Source organism: Symphalangus syndactylus, chromosome 19 (assembly GCF_028878055.3).
Source record: "Symphalangus syndactylus isolate Jambi chromosome 19, NHGRI_mSymSyn1-v2.1_pri, whole genome shotgun sequence".
NCBI lineage: Eukaryota > Metazoa > Chordata > Mammalia > Primates > Hylobatidae > Symphalangus > Symphalangus syndactylus.
The window spans coordinates 24,323,118-24,341,140 of record NC_072434.2 but is presented as its reverse complement, the minus strand read 5'-3'; the positions used below and the strand labels follow the sequence as shown (position 1 = coordinate 24,341,140).

Sequence of the window (18,023 nt, the reverse complement as noted above, 5' to 3'; positions counted from 1 at the left end):
TAGTCATAAAACTCTTAAGTTGACTTATTATTTTGGCATTCCCCTTCAGTGTTGATGGTTTCCTTAAGAGCTTGGTTCTTATTGATAGTCTAGTCATAGTCACAGTGAGACAACAGGAAAGGTTGATTAGATGTTCTGTGGTCCTTAGAAGATCTTGGTGACTGAGGAGATTTCCTATGATATTGCTGATTTATTTTTTTCTGATATCATTCATTATCACCAAAAACTAATTAATCTCCAGAAATTAATCTCCAGAATTACTCTACTCCTTGTCGTATGGTAAAGTGTGAAAAAGTGGTTCTTCTCACAGTAGGACAGGAAGATAGGTGTCCAACTATTGCATATGTGGACAATTACATTGTCCTCCTAATTTTAGTCCTGCGCCTCATCCCTTCCCTGTACTGAGCCTGACTTTATTCTGAGTCTCTCACTGCTTTCACTTAATTTTCCTTCTGTCTTCTCCTCCCTGGTAGTATTTTTTCAAGAAGATATTTTTTGTTATTGTTGTTGTTGTTGTTATTGTTTTTGTAAATAGACATTTGACTTCCGTGTTCTGACCCATGATTCACATTTACTGCATATGTCACTTTCAAACCTGAGACTCAGGCATTCTGAGTAAATGGAATCTATTCCTTTGATTTAGGCTGTGGCCTCCTTTCTTTTGTTTTCTACCTTCCACAACTTGTTGAAATTGCTTTACTTCTAATTTCCCTTCTCTCATTTTCTCTGTCATTATAAATCTATGGCATTTTCAGTTTTTTAATATTAGCAGAGTTCCTGGAAAGAAGGGGGAAACACATGTGTGCTTAGAATGCAAGCTTTATCCAAAGACTTGGCTATTTTATTATTAAGTTTGTTGAGAAAAGTCTGATGCTGCTTAATATTTTTGTAGAACTTAATCTAATTATTATGGGTTGGAATGCTAACTTATAGTCATTTGCAGTTTCTTGCAAAATCTCGCTTCAGAGTATTCTAGAAGTTAGATGTTGCCTCTGATGAGGTTTTTATTCACAATATCTGGAAACAATCATGCTGATTGATATATGCATACTAGTAATCACTGGTATGGATTGACAATTTCAGTGAAAGGAATTTCAGATAGCGATAAGACAAGGAACACTTTGGGTCATTTTAGGAGTCTATTGCAATAAGAACTTCTTCCCTAAAAATGTTCACTGCAATCCACCTATATATTCACATTCATCTATCCCATCCATCTTTATATATGCCGGCAGTATAAATACCCCTTTAAAGGAGATAAAATTATTTCTATTTTATATATGAGGAACTCAAGTTTGGATAATTTAATCTATTTGCCCTATGAGTCAAAGAAATGACAGAGCCTGAATTCAAGCTCAGGTCTTACAGTCTGTATCTGAAATTATTTTCAATATTTCTATTTGTATGAGTTTCCAGTGACAGAAATTTTGATCATGAGATGAACTGTTTCTGGCAGCTGTTTGCTTGATAGAGTCATTTCCGTCTTTCCAGTTTTAGAAAAACTGTCTCATGCTCAAGGCCTCCACTCACCATACAGAAAATACATCCCCTCTACTTCCTTATCACCCTACTTATTTTTTTCACAGTATATGAAAAAATACATAATTATTTCATTTGTTCACTTACCTTTCTTTTTTCTTTTCTTTTCTTCTTCTTCTTTTCCTTTTCCTTTTTTTTCCTTTTTTCTTTTTTTTTTTCTTGACAGAGTCTTGCTCTGTCATCCAGGTTGGAGTGCAGTGGTGCAATCTTGGCTCACTGCAACCTCTGCCTCCTCGGTTCAAGTGATTCTCATGCCTTAGCCTCCCAAGTAGTTGGCATTACAGACACACACCATGCCTGGCTAGTTTTTTGTATATTTAGTAGAGATGAGGTTTCACCACGTTGGCCAGGCTGCTGTCAAACTCCTGGCCTCAAGTGATCCACCTGCCTCGGCCTCCCAAAGTTCTGGGGTTACAGGGGTAAGCCACAGCACCTGTCTGTTCAGTTACCTTTCTAGTGTCTATTTCCCCCAAAGAGAATGCAAATTTCCTGAAAACCAATATTATTTCTGTAGCATTTCCACGGACTGTCTTCCTTTTTATCTTCACAGCCCTTATTATCTTCTAACCTACTTGACCATTTACTTATTTCTTCTGTTTATTATTAGTTATCTATTTTTCTTCATTAAAGAGTAAATTCCATGAGGACAAGACCCTTGTTTTTCTTTTTGTAGATATCCTAAGTACCTAGAGCTGAGTTTGGCAGATGACCAAAAGCCAAAAATATTTTCTTGTGAGTAGTGAAGAATTAGTACTTACTACATCCTAGCCACCGTGCTACGTGTTTACTGTGAATCAACACCTTTAGCTGCATTTTAGGATTTTGGGAAAGGAGGGACAAAGATAATAAGGAATCTGGCCAAGTTCCCAACTAAGAAGTGGTAGAGCTAGGATTGGAAGCTAAGCAGTTGGGCTCTGGAGCTGAGGCTCTAAGTCACCGCATTATTTTGCTGCATTTTCACTACATAAGAAAAGGTGAATATACTGGAGATATTTCCAACACACCCTTTCTTCTATAGGAAGAGAGGAAAGGGCAGGATTTCACATTAAACTTAGTGAATATTTAAGTCAGGCTAAGTCTTATCCTAACTATAGAATCAAACCATTTTTGTCTCTTGGTGAACTGATTTTACACCTCAATGAACAGGTAAGAGGGTTTATCTTTGTGAAGTAGAAGTCTTCTCATCCCCTTAAGAGGCTACCTGCTTCTGCATATAAAGTTAAACTATATGAGTTTGTCTCCAAAAATTATAATAACTGGATTACCTCCTTGATCCCTTCAAAATGAAGTGTCTGATAAAAAAAAGAAGAATTAAATTTAAATGTGTCTTATAAAAGAACATTATTTAATCAAAAGAAAGATAATTGTTCTTCTATTCTTACTCTCCTTAAATATAAAATGTTTTCATTGGTTCTCAACAATATAGCCAAAATCACAGAATTAGAAATTTATTGTATTTGACCTTATTCTAAAATGTTTATTTTTTAAAACGTCACAATAAATTTAAAAATATTAAAATATAAATACTTTGGAGGTTATTATTCAATCAGTCTAGCAAGTTATTTGACAATCATTCTCTGAATGTATTATTTTTCATTTCTAGATAATTCTAAGGCACTGATAGCATTTCTGGCATTTCTGATTATTGTGACATCAATAGCTCTGCTTGTTGTTCTCTATAAAATCTATGATCTACATAAGAAAAGATCCTGGTAAGAGTCGATTATACATTTTTAAATAATAATGGTAGTAGTAATGGTGCAAATGCATATCCATATGGCAGTGATGGAACCGGTTAAATGAAATACGTGAACTAGAGAGAAGACAGCATACAGCCCACTTCATGACACAACTTTTAATCAAAAACTTTTAGTATGGTTTTATTGGTTTGAATTAAACATTAATATTATTTTCTAAATTTACTAATAATGTTGTGGACTTGTTTAATAATAACCAGTGAAAGAATGTGTGTTTTTTAGTACAAAGTGGGTCAGAGAGATCTAGGAGTGACAAAAGCAAAAGAAAGGAGGGAGATGTCTGGGGAAGTTAATGTGTTTCTTTGGCCAGAAACAACCACATCTTATGAAAAACAGAAGATTTAAAATAAAATCATGTAGCTACTTATGTGAGTTTAGCAGACAAGTCTTGGTTGTTTTTTTCCTCCCTCACCCTCCTCTCTCCTCTCTGACTCTGCTTTCTCCCATCCTTCTGTCTTCCCTCTGCTTAAGGCTCTTCCTGCCTTCCCTGCTTTCCTCTTCTCCTTTCCTCTCTTCCCCTTTTCTTATCCCTGACTTCCTTCCTTTCTTCCTTCAATATATTCATTAAATATAAGTTAAATGCCAACTGAATTCTGTGCTTCTTGAGAATATAGAAACTTATTTTTCCTATTTTCACAGCAATTTAGATGAACAACAGGAGCTTGTGGAAAGGGGTAAGTATGCATCTTTTTTGCTGATGAATATTCCTTCCCCTGCATTTGAATCCATTCATTTTATTTTATTTATTTATTTATATTTATTTTAAGACAGAGTCTCATTCTGTCGCCCAGGCTGAAGTGCGGTGGTGCAATCTCTGCTTACTGCAGCCTCCGCCTCCCAGATCAAGCAATTCTCATGGGCCTCAGCTTCCCAAGTATCTGGGATTACAGACTCACACCACCAGGCCCGGCTAATTTTTGTATTTTTAGTAGAGATGGGATATCACCATGTTGCCCAAGCTGGTTTCGAACTCCTGGCCTCAAGTAATCCACCCACCTTGGCCTCCCAAAGTGCTGGGATTACAGACGTGAACCTCTGCGCCCAGCCCCATTCATTTTAAATAAGAATTGGGCATTTTTAAGTTCTCTTGGACTTCTGTTGATACAGTGATAAAACTTAAATTCCTTCACTCAGCACCTGTGAAGTTCCCAGTGTACGCCAAGCATTGTGCCAGGTACTGAGAGTACTACAGTGACAGGCACAGACTCTGCCCTTAAAGGGTTTAGAATCTAATAGAGGAAACCAGATATATCAACAAATACAACAGTAATTTGATACATGCCCTAGTAGTTGAATGTGTATGGTTCTATAGATACATAGAAGATAGAAAACCGTGTGCGAGGGCAGAAATCTGGTCTGTTAAGATTGTGGGGAACAAATGGACCAACAAATGAGGGAGTGGTGTAGGGAAGGGTGGATGGAAGTCACAGAGATGGGGAGATGGGATGTCTCCTCAAGTCCCCGCCAGGGTGGAATGGTGGCTGTTCCCACTAAAGAAACATTTATGGATTGGACAAAGAATGGCAATTTGACTTAGGAGAAGAAAACAGATTTGTTTATCTTTTTTTTTCAACATTTATATTATTTAATTTTTTAAAAATGTGATTTCTGATCCAATAAAAGGGGACAAAGTTACAGAAATTGAACCTTTGTTTACAATAAAGAAATTTACTTGCTTTCTCATGCTTAAGACAGGAATAATTTCAGAACTCTTTTGTCTGTGTTAATCTGTGTTGGAAGTGTTTCCCTCTAATAGCAGGTACCAAGTCTCTATGCAGAAACTTTAGGGCTGAATCTTTGGAGCTCCTTAAAAGGCTTTATTTTTCTTTGCAGAATGTAACACTATCTGATCCCTTATTACATATTTATTCATTTGGTTGTTGACTATCCTCCCCTAGCTAGAATGTAAGCCTTGTGAAAGCGTGGAGGCTTTTTTTCTTATTCACTGCTTTATGCCCAGTACCAAAGTGAGTACCTAGGATTTGATAAATATTAGTGAATAAATAACACTGACATAGGGTATCCTGAGGATTCATTTTGATAGGCTGAGGGAGGAATGAAGAGTACAATCAGTAATAAACACCTGAGCAGAAAAGGAAAATCCATCTCAAGGAGTTAAGGTGGACTTGGAAAGTGTCAATGAAATATTTTATCTCAAAATTGATACTGATTGCACCTTGGAACGCAGTAGAATTTACTCACTCAGACCCCAAGAAACCCTGAATGTGGCCCTCAGTTCAGAATGAATGAATACCAGGCATTCCCAACAACCTAAAGAAACAATTGCACATAGCCAGTTTGAGAGCTGTGATTGTATAGAAAGTTTCCATGGGCAATAAGATAAATGGGTCACCCTCATGGATACCTTCTTTCTTTATCTGATAAATTGGTAAAATTAATATGATTACTGAAAGAAATACTATCAGTAGTACATGGAAGAGTAAGAGAAACATAGTTTTACATATGTGACAGCTTAAATTCTCTTACCTTTCTAAAGCTGTTGGTTTTCAAGTTCCATATGCAATTATAGCTTTTTATGGTTAGTATACCTTTTACTCTTTAGTAAGTTATTTCACAAACATAGTATATAATGTGTTTCATATACTTGAAGCATAACAAATTAATATAACTTGTTTCACCATTTAGTGTAAACAGATGATGAAATTAAGCTGAGTCATGGGTATAAGGGTATTAATTATATTGTCTTATTTCATTTGCATGTTTACAGTATTTCACAAGTTGAAAATGAAAACAATACAAAGAAAAATAACATTGTATTATAAATAAATAAGTATAGTAATTGCTATAAAATGCATATAATCAAACAAATGTGAATGTCCTTATAATGGTGATGTTTGGTCTGGGATCCCTTCTCTTAAGCATAGAAAATGGGGAAGAACATTCTAGTAGAGGGAACAATATAAAGCCCAGAAGAGATCTGAAGTACAAGATTGAAAAGTCATTGATTTATAGGTAAATGTTTGTATGTGAGTGAGATTTCTCAGGTGAAATGTGTACAAGGAGGAAAGAAGCTAAAGGATTGAGTACACGGTGTAAATTTAATGAAATGTGTATGCCCACCTGAAAGACACATATAACTAGTAGTGAATCTTTAATATGTTTCCAGATGATGAAAAACAACTGATGAGTGTGGAGCCAATCCATGCAGATATTTTGTTGGAAACTTATAAGAGGAAGATTGCTGATGAAGGAAGACTTTTTCTGGCTGAATTTCAGGTGTGTGTTGCTTTTGTTATATGATGAGAAATTTGACATCAAGACAATTCCACTTTAAATGTATTTATATTGCCATTTGCCTTTATAATTTATCCCACTTGATATTGCAACATAAGCAAAGTAGATATTATTAGCAGATATCTATGAACCAGAAGAGAGACTCATAGAGGTTGATGAGATTATAGTGTGGAGCTAGTAAATATTTTAATGTAATGCTTTATTGTATTATGAAGTTGTGTCACAAAATGTATTCAGCTGATTTTGTAGTTGTACTCTAGATACTCATCCAAGTATCTGTTTTTAAATGAATTTGATAGTGACACAACAACTAATCCTAAATTTGTCTCCACTCAAGAATTTGTTCTGAAAGTTATCAATCATTAATTTGTAAGAAAAAAGTTTTTTTAACATAATTCCTGATCTTAATTTCGATTACTCTAAGCAAACTTTTTTATCAATATGAAGAAAATATTTTACAGGATATCTCATTTACTCAAAACGATCATTGGTAAGGGAAAAATTGTTTTTCCTGAATCTGCTGTGATCCAAGAAATCATTGTTTCTTTCAGAGCATCCCACGAGTGTTCAGCAAGTTTCCTATAAAGGAAGCTCGAAAGCCCTTTAACCAGAATAAAAACCGTTATGTTGACATTCTTCCTTGTGAGTATTTATTGAGTGTTGAATTCCCATATATTTAGGCTACTTGATTATTCACTATTTCACTTGTTTATTTTTATTTTCCTTAAACAGATGATTATAACCGTGTTGAACTCTCTGAGATAAATGGAGATGCAGGGTCAAACTACATAAATGCCAGCTATATTGATGTGAGCAAAAATTTGCATTTTTCTTATACCTGTATATTTCATTCAGCTCCTTGTTTGTTTTGGTAAAATTTTAGAAATATTGTTAAAAATATTTTGAAATGAGCCCATATGTCACTGATATAAACAAAAAATTATCAATGTTTGCAAGGATAGTTGTTTATTATGTGACTATTGGTATTAGGTATAACATAGAATTTTCCTCTACAAACAAAATTATATTAAGAATTAATTTAATATACTCTGGTGCCTATTTTGTGCTAGATATTAGACTAAATAATCTATGCATGTATTTCTCACAAGAAGCCCACATTTGCCTCAGCCATGTGCTGTATAGGTGAGGACTGGGAGGCTCAGTTTAGTTAATTACCTTGTCCTTGTTCACACAATTGGTAAATATTTCAGTTGAAATTCAACCAGAGTCTGACTCCAAAATGTTATGCTTTAATTTCATCACACTAAATTTCAGCATACGTTCCTCATCAACATGATCATCTATCCATTGGATTTATGCAGAAATGTAAATATCTATACATGGTTAATTTATTTAAAATATTTTAAAATTTAATTTAATTTATTATACAAATGTTAAATAATGCATTACACAAGTTAAATAATTTTAAACAGTATAAAAATATATACAGGCTGAAAAAATTCTTTTCTTCTCCCCAAATCTGCCATTTTCCCAGTGTCCTCACCTACCAGAAGTAACTATATTTTCTATTTAAATATATATGGTAATTATGGTATCAGGTTACTTATGTTTCCCCAATGGAACTTGGAGCTCCCAGAAAGCATGTATCTTCTGCTTTTAGATAAGTGATTGACATATTGCAGCTATTCAATAAATACTTATTAAATAAATGAATGTATGTGCAATACTGTGTCATGAGATAGAAGTTTCAGAAAGTTACTTAAATTAATGTTGAATTCTTGTGACCCATGTTTCAAATTTAATCCAATGGCCAAGGTCATCTCTTTCTGAAGAGTTCCTTTCATTGCTGAGGTGAATTTAGGAGTCTGAGATAATTCTGGAAGAAGCCAGTATAATATTTTATCTGCCTCTGTACTCCTTTATCTTGGTAACAGGAGCAGAGAAAGAAGACACTGTAGGTAATGAAATGAAAGTTATTATATCTCTTATCTGTAATGGCAAAGAAGTCTAGGGAATCATCATATTTCAGCAGAAGTTAAGAGGTGAAAATGCACATAAAATCCGAGAATGATTTGTTGAAAGAAATTGAGTAAAAATCCCAAAAGTAACTACATGGCTGGTGAGCAGGTTTAAATAGTAGTAGATGATCCTATAAGAGTTGGCAGGATATAAAATGTTGAAATGTCTAGTGCACTCTTGTAAATTACCACAGCATCCCAGATGAAGATGAAACCTAGTGTTAAAATTGTTTGAAGTTTACAGCAAAGATACATGAAAGTCATGAATATTCTTTGCAAATGCTAACATGTTTAGCACAGTTAAATGCCTGACCACCAATTAATAAGACCCCCTTAATACTTTGAAACTGCCCAGAGAAATTCACAATCACAAAATGATGGATCTAAAGCAATTCCTCTAACTCACAATTTTTCGTGTTAATGAGTAATTGAATGTTCAGCAAATGACATATCTTTGCATGTGTTTTCCATAGGGTTTCAAAGAACCCAGGAAATACATTGCTGCACAAGGTAATTTCTTTGATAATCCAATATTCTTTTTGAAAAATTTTTTATAGCACTTTTAAGAAAATTTTTCTTAGCGGCTTTTATTTGTTTACCTCCTAGGTCCCAGGGATGAAACTGTTGATGATTTCTGGAGGATGATTTGGGAACAGAAAGCCACAGTTATTGTCATGGTCACTCGATGTGAAGAAGGAAACAGGGTAAGAACCAAGAAGATTCATAGTGTGGGTCTTGGGGTTAGGAAAACAAAGTGTTGAATGGCATTTTGAAAAGCCACATATATCTGTCTGATGACTAAAACAGAGAGTTCCCTATTTTAATCAGTGTTAACATTTAATTTAAAATTTTCATACATGTAGAAAACTGAAACTTTTAAAATACAAATATATGTCTGTATGCATAAAATTTCAATGCTTCTGATTAATTGCTAGACTCTTAACTTGATTCCTGTTCTTTGCAGTATTGTTATAAGTTCAGTAAATTTCACTGTTTTAGCTTCACAAGAACTTAATACTTGAAACAAAACTGACCTTGGGCAGATAGGTGGTGAGTCATGTAATGTGACTTTAGGAATAAAAGCTTCTCTGTCCCCCTACCTAAAATTAACCACAAGCAATCATACCCTTTTTCCTGACAACTGATTATGGCCTCTCTTAACATGCATCTAAGCCTGGAAAGATCATCCTGCTAAAAAGTATGAAGGAAATTCTTCAGGACACATTAGTGGGAAATAGAATATATTTCAAGCATCACAGCTTAAGGTTTATATGTGCTTAAACGATACAACTGTTTTGAGAATTTCAAATGAGTATAGGTTTTGTTTTCACTCTTTAAAGAAAGTTTGATAAAAATTGGCTTAAATTAAAAATTGAAATACTTAATAATTTTTTAAAATATAGAACAAGTGTGCAGAATACTGGCCGTCAATGGAAGAGGGCACTCGGGCTTTTGGAGATGTTGTTGTAAAGATCAACCAGCACAAAAGATGTCCAGATTACATCATTCAGAAATTGAACATTGTAAATGTGAGTTTGCTTTTTACATAATTTTTGTTTTGATACTGTTTTATAAAAATATAATTATGGAATATTAAAAGTGAGAAATTAAAATATATCAGGAAAAATTATTTTTGATAACCTTTAGGATGAAAGCTGTGGTTAGATCAATGACAAAAACCACTAGGGTCAAATTTAAGTCACTGGTCAAGACGTTTTTGTCCAACTCAAATCGAAAGAATTATACTGTATTAATTAATTATCTGTTTCAATTATTAAAAAAAGAGGGAAGGTCCATTAAATGTGTTGAATACATAATCAAATTATTAAAAGAATAAGCAATTTGTCCTTATTGTCAGTGAGTTCCTACTTTTATGAAAAAAATTATATTTTTCCATAAGAGAAATGACAGAATTAGAGAACACTGTAAGAAGTATAAAGTTCTAACTATGCAGCAGAGATAGAACATTTAGTTCAGAAAATAAGGAGGTCATTGTGGCCTTAGATAATAGTTAAAATGGAGGTCATCACGCATATTATATAATTCCATTTATATGAAAAATCCACAATAGGCAAGCCAATAAAGACAGAAAGTAGATCAGTGGTTGCCTGGAGCTGAGGAGGTCAAACAGAAATGGGGAGTGGCTGCAAATAAGAACAGGCTTTCATTTTGTGATGGCAAAAATGTTCTATAATTAGATATTGGTGATGATTGTACCCTTTAGTGAATGTAATATGAATAGCGAATTGTACATTTTAAACTGGTGAACTTTATGGTATGTAAAATGTATCTTTTATTTCCAACAAATGAATTTTCTTTTTAATTTTTTGGGGTACGTTGTAGGTGTGTATATTTATGGGGTAAATGAGATGTTTTGATACAGGCATACAATGCATAACAATCACATCAGGGTAAATGGGGCATCCATCATCCCAAGCATTTATCTTTTCTTTGTGTCACAAAGAACCCAATTATACTCTTTTGGTTATTTTGAAATGTATAATAAATTATTGTTGAATAGTCACCCTGTTGTGTTATCAAATACTAGGTCTTATTCATTTTATCTAACTATATTTTTGTACACATTAACCATCACCATTTCCATCCCTGCCATACCCTTCCAATCCTTTGGTAACCATCATTCTACTCTGTATATCCAAGAGTTCAGTTATTTTAAATGTTAGCTCCCACAAATAAGTAACGACATACGAAGTTTGTATTTCTGTGTCTGGCTTATTTCACTTAACAATAGTCCTCCAGGTCCATCCATGTTGTTGCAGATGACTAGATCTTACCCCTTTTTATGGCTGAATAATACTTCATTGTATATATGTATTATATTTTCTTTATCCATTCGTCAATTGATGCTTAGGTTGTTTCCAAAAGTTGACTACTATGCATAGTGCTCCAATAAACATGGGAGTGCAGATTATCTCTTCAATCTACAGTTTCCTTTCTTTGGGGTATATACCTAGCAGTGGGATTGCTGGATCATATGGTAGTGCTATTTTTAGTTTTTCTGAGAAACCTCCAAACTGTTCTACACAGTTGTTGTACTAATTTACTTTCTTACCAACATTGTCTGAGGGTTTTCTTTCCTTCACATCCCTGCAAGCGTTCATTCTTGGCTATCTTTTATATATAAGTCATTATAACTGGAGCAAGGTGATAACTTAATGTAGTTTTGATTTGCATTTCTCTCATAGTAAATAATGTTGACCAACTTTTTATATATCTGTTTACCATTTATATGTCTTCTTTTGAGAAATGTCTATTCAGGTCTTTTGCCTATTTAAAAATCAGATTATTGGATTTTTCATTATAAAATTCTATAAGCTTCTTATGTATTCTGGATATTAATGCTTTGTCAGATGGATAGTTGGCAAATATTTTCCCTCATTCTGTGGCTTGTCTCTTCACTTTGTTGATTGTTTTCTTTGCTATACAGAAGCTTTCTTACTTGATGTAATTCTACTTGTTCATGTTTGCTGTGGTTGCCTATGCTTGTGGGGTATTATTCAATAAAACTTTGCACAAACCAATGTCCTGGAGAGTTTCCTCAATATTTTCTTTTAGTAGTTTCATAGATTAAGGTCTTAGATCTAAATCTAATCCATTTTTTATTTAATGTTTATATACAGCAAGAGATAGGGGTTTAGTTTCATTCTTCCACATATGAATATCCAGTTTTCACAGTACAATATACTGTGGAGACTGTCCTTTCCCCAGTGCATATTCTGGGTGCCTTTGTCAAAAATGAGTTCACTGTAGACTTGTTTCATTGCTCTGTGTATGTTTTTATGCCAGTACCATGCTGTTCTGGTTACTATAGCTCTGAAGTATAATTTCAAGTCAGGTATTGTGATTCCTCTAGTTTTGTTCTTTTCACTTAGGATGGCTTTGGCTATTCTGGGTCTTTTGTGATTTCATATAAATATTAGGATTATTTTTTCTATTTGTAAAGAACATTATTGGTATTTTGATAGAGATTGCATTGAATCTGTAGATAGTTTTGAGTAGTATGGACATTTTAACAGTACTGAGTCTTTCAATTCATGAACATGGAATAGCTTTCCAATTTTTATGTCCTCTTCAATTTCTTGCATCAGTGTTTCATAGTTTTCATTGTAGACATCTTTCACTTCTTTGGTTAAGTTTATTCCTAGGTATTTATGTTGTTTTTATCTATTGCAAATGAGATTACTTTCTTGATTTCTTTTTCAGATTGTTCAATGTTAGCATATAAAAACACTGTTTGTTTTAATGTTGATTTTATATCTCATGACCTTACTGAATTTGTTCATCAGTTTTAATAGTTTTTTGGTTGAGTATTTAGGTTTTTCCAAACATAAGATCATATAATGTGCAAACAAGTATAATTTGACTTCTTCCTTTCCAATTTGGATGCCTTGTGTTTCTTTCTCTTGTCTGATGGCTCTAGCTTGGACTTCCAGTTGAATGACAGTTGTGAAAGTGGGCATCCTTGTCTTTATCCAGATCTTAGAAGAAAGGCTTTCAGTTTTTTCTCATTTAGTGTGATGCTAGCTGTGGGTATGACATATATGACTTTTATTCTCTTGAGTTATATTCCTTTGTTACCCTGTTTTTTGAGGTTTTTTATTATGAAGAGATGTTGAATTTTATGAAATAATTTTTCAGCATCAATTGAAATGATCATATGTCTTTTGTCCTTCATTCTGTTGATATAATGTATCACAATAATTGATTTGTGTATGTTGAACCATCCTTGCATCCCTTGGATAAATGCCACTTGACCAGGATGAATGATCTTTTTAATGTGTTGTTGAATTCAGTTTGCTAGTATTTTGTTGAGGATTTTTGTATCAGTATTCATCATGGATATTGACCGGTAGTTTTCTTTTTTTGATGTGTCTTTGTCTGGTTTTGGTATCAGAGTAATACTGGCCTTGTAGAAGTTGTTTGGAAGAATTCCCTTCTCTTCCATTTTTTGGAAGAATTTTGAGCAGAATTGGTATTAGTTCTTCTTTAAATGTTTGGTAAAATACAGTAATGAAGCCATTAGGTCCTGAGCTTTTCTTTGCTGGGAAACTTTTCATGACAACCTCCATCTCATTACTTGTTGTCTGTTCAGGTTTTGGGTACCAAAAATAATGGCAACAACAACTTTTCAAGACACGGAGGGCAAAATAACACATGAATTGAAACAAGAAAATGATAAAATCTGGAGGAAAGAAGTTAAAATGTAGCATTTTCATTATATTACACTTTGCTTGTTAGTTTGTTTACACAATCTCTGTTGTCTTCAGTGTAAAATAATGCATTATAAGATATGATAACCCCAAATCCAAAAGCATACAGCAGATACATAAAAATAAAAAGCAATAAATTAAAACAGACCACCAGAGAAAATCACCTTCACTTAAAGGAAGACAGGAAGAAAAGAAAAAAGGAAGAGGAGGCCACAAAACAACCATAAAAGATACAACAAAATGGCAGGAGTAAGTCTTTATTTATCAATAATAACATTGAATACCAGTGGACTAAACTCTCTAAACAAAATACATAGAGTGGCTGAATAGATTAATAAAACAAGACCCAACAATCTGTTGCTTACAAGAAACATTCTTCACCTGTAAAGACACAAATAGACTTAAAATAAGAGATGGAAAATTATATTATTTGTAAATGGAAACCTAAAAAGAGAAGGAGTACCTATACTTGTATAAGACAGGTATATTTCAACACAAAAACTAACAAAAGAGACACCGATTGTCTCTACATAATGATAAAGGAGTCAATTCAGCAAGAGGATATAACAATTGTAAATATATATGCACCTAATAGTGGAGCATACAGATATATAAAGCAAATATTGTTAGATCTAAAGAGATAGACTTCAATACAGTAATTATTGGAGACTTCAACACTCTACTTTCCACATTAGGCAGATCACCCAGGAAGAAAACCAACAAAGAAACATTGGTCTTAATTTGCATTGTAGACCAAATGAACCTAACAGACATTTATAGAATACTTCAACCAATGGCTGAAGAATACACATTCTTCTCCTCAGCACATGGATCATTCTCAGGGACATACCTGATGTTATGCTACAAAACAAGTCTTATAAAATTAAAAAAATAAATTATATAAACTTTTCTTTGACTACAATAGAACTAGAAGTCAATAACAAGATGAATTTTGGAAACTATACAAACTCATGAAGAGTGAACAATATATTCCTCAATGACCACTGATTCAATGAGGAAATCACTAAGGAAATTTTAAAATTTCTCAAAACAAATGAAAATGGAAACACAACAAACCAAATCCTGTGTGATGCAGTGAAAGCAGTACTAAGAGAAAACTTTGTAAGAGTAAGCACCTACATTAAAAAGGAAAAATTTCAAATAACATAATGATACATTTCAAAGAACTAGAAAAGCAAGAGCAAACCAAACTGTAAATTAGAAGGAAAAAATAATAAAGATCAAAGTAGAAATAAGTGAAATTGAATGAAAAAATAAAAACAATACAAAGCATCAACGAAATAAAATGTTTTTTAAAAAGAGACTAAATTGCATTTAGTCCTTACCATAACCAATGGAGCACAGATGAGAAAACTAGGACGCAGTGAATTAAGAGAAATGCCTGAATCCACACAACTATTATATAGGAGATTTCTTCAGACCCAGAAATCTGATTCTATTTCTAACACTTTTAGCCATTCCTCATTAAGCTGGTATAAAATAAAGTGTCAAAATAATAGGGTGCAGTGGCTCATGCCTGTAATCTCAGTACTTTAAGAGGCCAAGGTGGGCATATCAGTTGAGGTCAGGAGTTTGAGATCAGCCTGGCCAATATGGTGAAACCCCGTCTCTACTAAAAATACAAAAAAAAATTAGCCAGGTGTGGTGGCACGCACCTGTAATCCCAGCTACTTGGGAGGCTGAGGCAGTAGAATCACTTGAACCTGGGAAGCCGAGGTTGCAGTGAGCCGAGATTGCATCATTACATTCCAGCCTGGGCTTTGCAGTGAGACTCTATCTCAAAAAAAAAGATAAAATTGACAAACCTTTAGTCAGACTAAGGAAAAAAGAGTGGAGACTCAAATACAGTCAGAGATGAAAAAAGAGACATTGCCACTGATACTGCAGAAATTTAAAAGATTATTAGATGATACTATGAGCAGTTATATGCTAATAAATTGGAAAACTTAGAAGAAATGGATAAATTCCTAGATACATGCAACCTGTCAAGATTGTAAAACGTCTCTTGATAAAGCGGTTTAAAAAAATACAAGTCTTTATATAGGGAGTTAAGATTTTCTCTTAATTTCATTTATTGTAGGGCTTTTAGTAATCTAGATTTTATTTTTGTATAGTCTAGCTATATTTTCTACAGGAGAAACAGACTTAGTCTGTATATCTCCGTAGGTCTTCTTAGGTTTCCATGGTATTACTAATTGTTATGTCTATAGAGTGCTGTGAAACAATCCTATCAATAGTTTCTGGCTAAACACTTGTTTGACTAAGCCACAAAGGCACCTGATCCATAGATATGAGGATATATTTCTAGATTGATGCCTATCTGGCTACATTCTGTAGTCTGGTTTTACTGGTGTTAATTAACTCAGTTTGCATGTTTCTTTTGTTATCTAAATGTAGATGGTTCTTTATATCTGGTGAGAGAATTATGACTTACGCATCTTATGGTGATTACCTTGAAATTAGAACAAACCTGAGCTGTAATCTGGGGCTGACTTTCCTCAGTCGTCTGTCTACATTCTGTGTTGACAATGCTACCATGTGAATTCATGGTAAGGAATACAGGAATACAATGCTCATCAAATAATTAATCAGACTTCACTCACATAAGAATTAGTCCTGTTTGCTGGCCTATCAAGCAGAAGTATTTTAAACAGCTGTGAGAATGACCTTTACCATATCATTTTAAACACACATCCAAAAAGCTTCCACCCATGCACCCCCATTTTATGGTGTATGTTTATTTTGGGTTTTTTTTTTTGCTTGATAGCATGCAAGTTCCTAGAAATTTTGGTTATACTTTTAAAGAAAGTATTACCTTACTTACCTTACTGGTAAGTTATTGCTTACAGGGTAGTGCATGCAAGTCCTGCACAATATCTTAACTACTAGTTATTGATTAAAAAGGAAAACACGATCATGGTTGAGAAAATGTATAAGACACCTGACGAAATGATGAACTCTTTTGAGTAGTTTATGCTTGCATGAGGAGACTTTGTACTGGTACTCCCTGCCACTTATTTATGTTTCTTAGTTTGCTTTAAAAAATCATCTCAAAGAAAATATTATCTCTTGACTAGAAAAAAGAAAAAGCAACTGGAAGAGAGGTGACTCACATTCAGTTTACCAGCTGGCCAGACCATGGGGTGCCCGAGGATCCTCACCTGCTCCTCAAACTGAGAAGGAGAGTGAATGCCTTCAGCAATTTCTTCAGTGGTCCCATTGTGGTGCACTGCAGGTAGGAAAAAGGGAAAAAAGAAAAAAGAAAAAAACTCCAACAGAATCCACCTGCCTAGGGCTGTTAGAGACATCTTTCCCTTTGGCAATTGCTATTTTGGGAAACAACCTATGGGAGAAGCTTAGATTCTTATATCTGCTTCACACCTGACAGCTTTTCCATGATCACGCCTCTGCTTTTTTTTTGCTTGGTTTGCCAGTGCTGGTGTTGGGCGCACAGGAACCTATATCGGAATTGATGCCATGCTAGAAGGCCTGGAAGCCGAGAACAGAGTGGATGTTTATGGTTATGTTGTCAAGCTAAGGCGACAGAGATGCCTGATGGTTCAAGTAGAGGTATGTTCTAACCTTTAGTGATTATTCTCACTTTGGTTTTTTGGACTTAAATCTTTTCCAGGTGATAATAATGATATTTTTAAAAAATCCAAATTCTTCACAACTTCAAACAGTAGATGATTTCCTGAAAACTAAAACATGTGGTAATCACCAGAAATACTTAGAAGCATTTTTCATTAGTGCCTAAAAGTACTGTGGAAGAAAGATGACCACAAAATATATAATTTTTAAAATAATGAACTACTGTTAACATGTATCAGATTGGCAAAAAAAAAGTAAAAATGCTGAAAGCAGATTTGGCTTCATCTCATAAAATTAAACTGAAGAGACAGAATAGTATAGTAGTCAACAGCCTGGTTTTAGAAACTACACTTTCAGGTTTCAAATCTTGCTTTTAATTATTAATACAAGGGTGAGTGGTATTGTTTATTAAGTATTGTTAGTCTGACTGCGCCTTAGTTAAGTCATCTGTAAAATGGAGACAATGATAATACCTCACAGATTTATAACCACAAAAGTAATACAAGTAAAGCACTTAAACAAGTCCCTGGCCCATGCTATGCATTTGGTGATTGTAAGTGATGATAATTACTGAAAATGTCTGTATTTGACCCAGCAAAATCACATATATGCATATACCCAAGAGAAGCATCAACTAGAAACATTCTCAG

The 18,023-nt window shown here is 33.9% G+C and overlaps 1 protein-coding gene across 11 annotated transcripts in view; it reads left to right on the top strand.

The window, feature by feature from the left end:
* Positions 1–18,023, top strand: part of PTPRC (protein tyrosine phosphatase receptor type C) — a 119,848-nt gene that overhangs the window by 87,606 nt on the left and 14,219 nt on the right. For all 11 annotated transcript variants that reach the window (XM_063613720.1, XM_063613719.1, XM_063613714.1 and 8 more), the window contains 10 exons: positions 3,143–3,251; positions 3,936–3,970; positions 6,424–6,533; positions 7,103–7,193; positions 7,284–7,360; positions 9,004–9,040; positions 9,137–9,234; positions 9,934–10,059; positions 16,860–17,017; positions 17,217–17,352. In XM_063613720.1, coding sequence (XP_063469790.1) covers positions 3,143–3,251; positions 3,936–3,970; positions 6,424–6,533; positions 7,103–7,193; positions 7,284–7,360; positions 9,004–9,040; positions 9,137–9,234; positions 9,934–10,059; positions 16,860–17,017; positions 17,217–17,352 — 977 coding nt within the window. The remainder of the gene's footprint in view (positions 1–3,142; positions 3,252–3,935; positions 3,971–6,423; positions 6,534–7,102; positions 7,194–7,283; positions 7,361–9,003; positions 9,041–9,136; positions 9,235–9,933; positions 10,060–16,859; positions 17,018–17,216; positions 17,353–18,023) is intronic.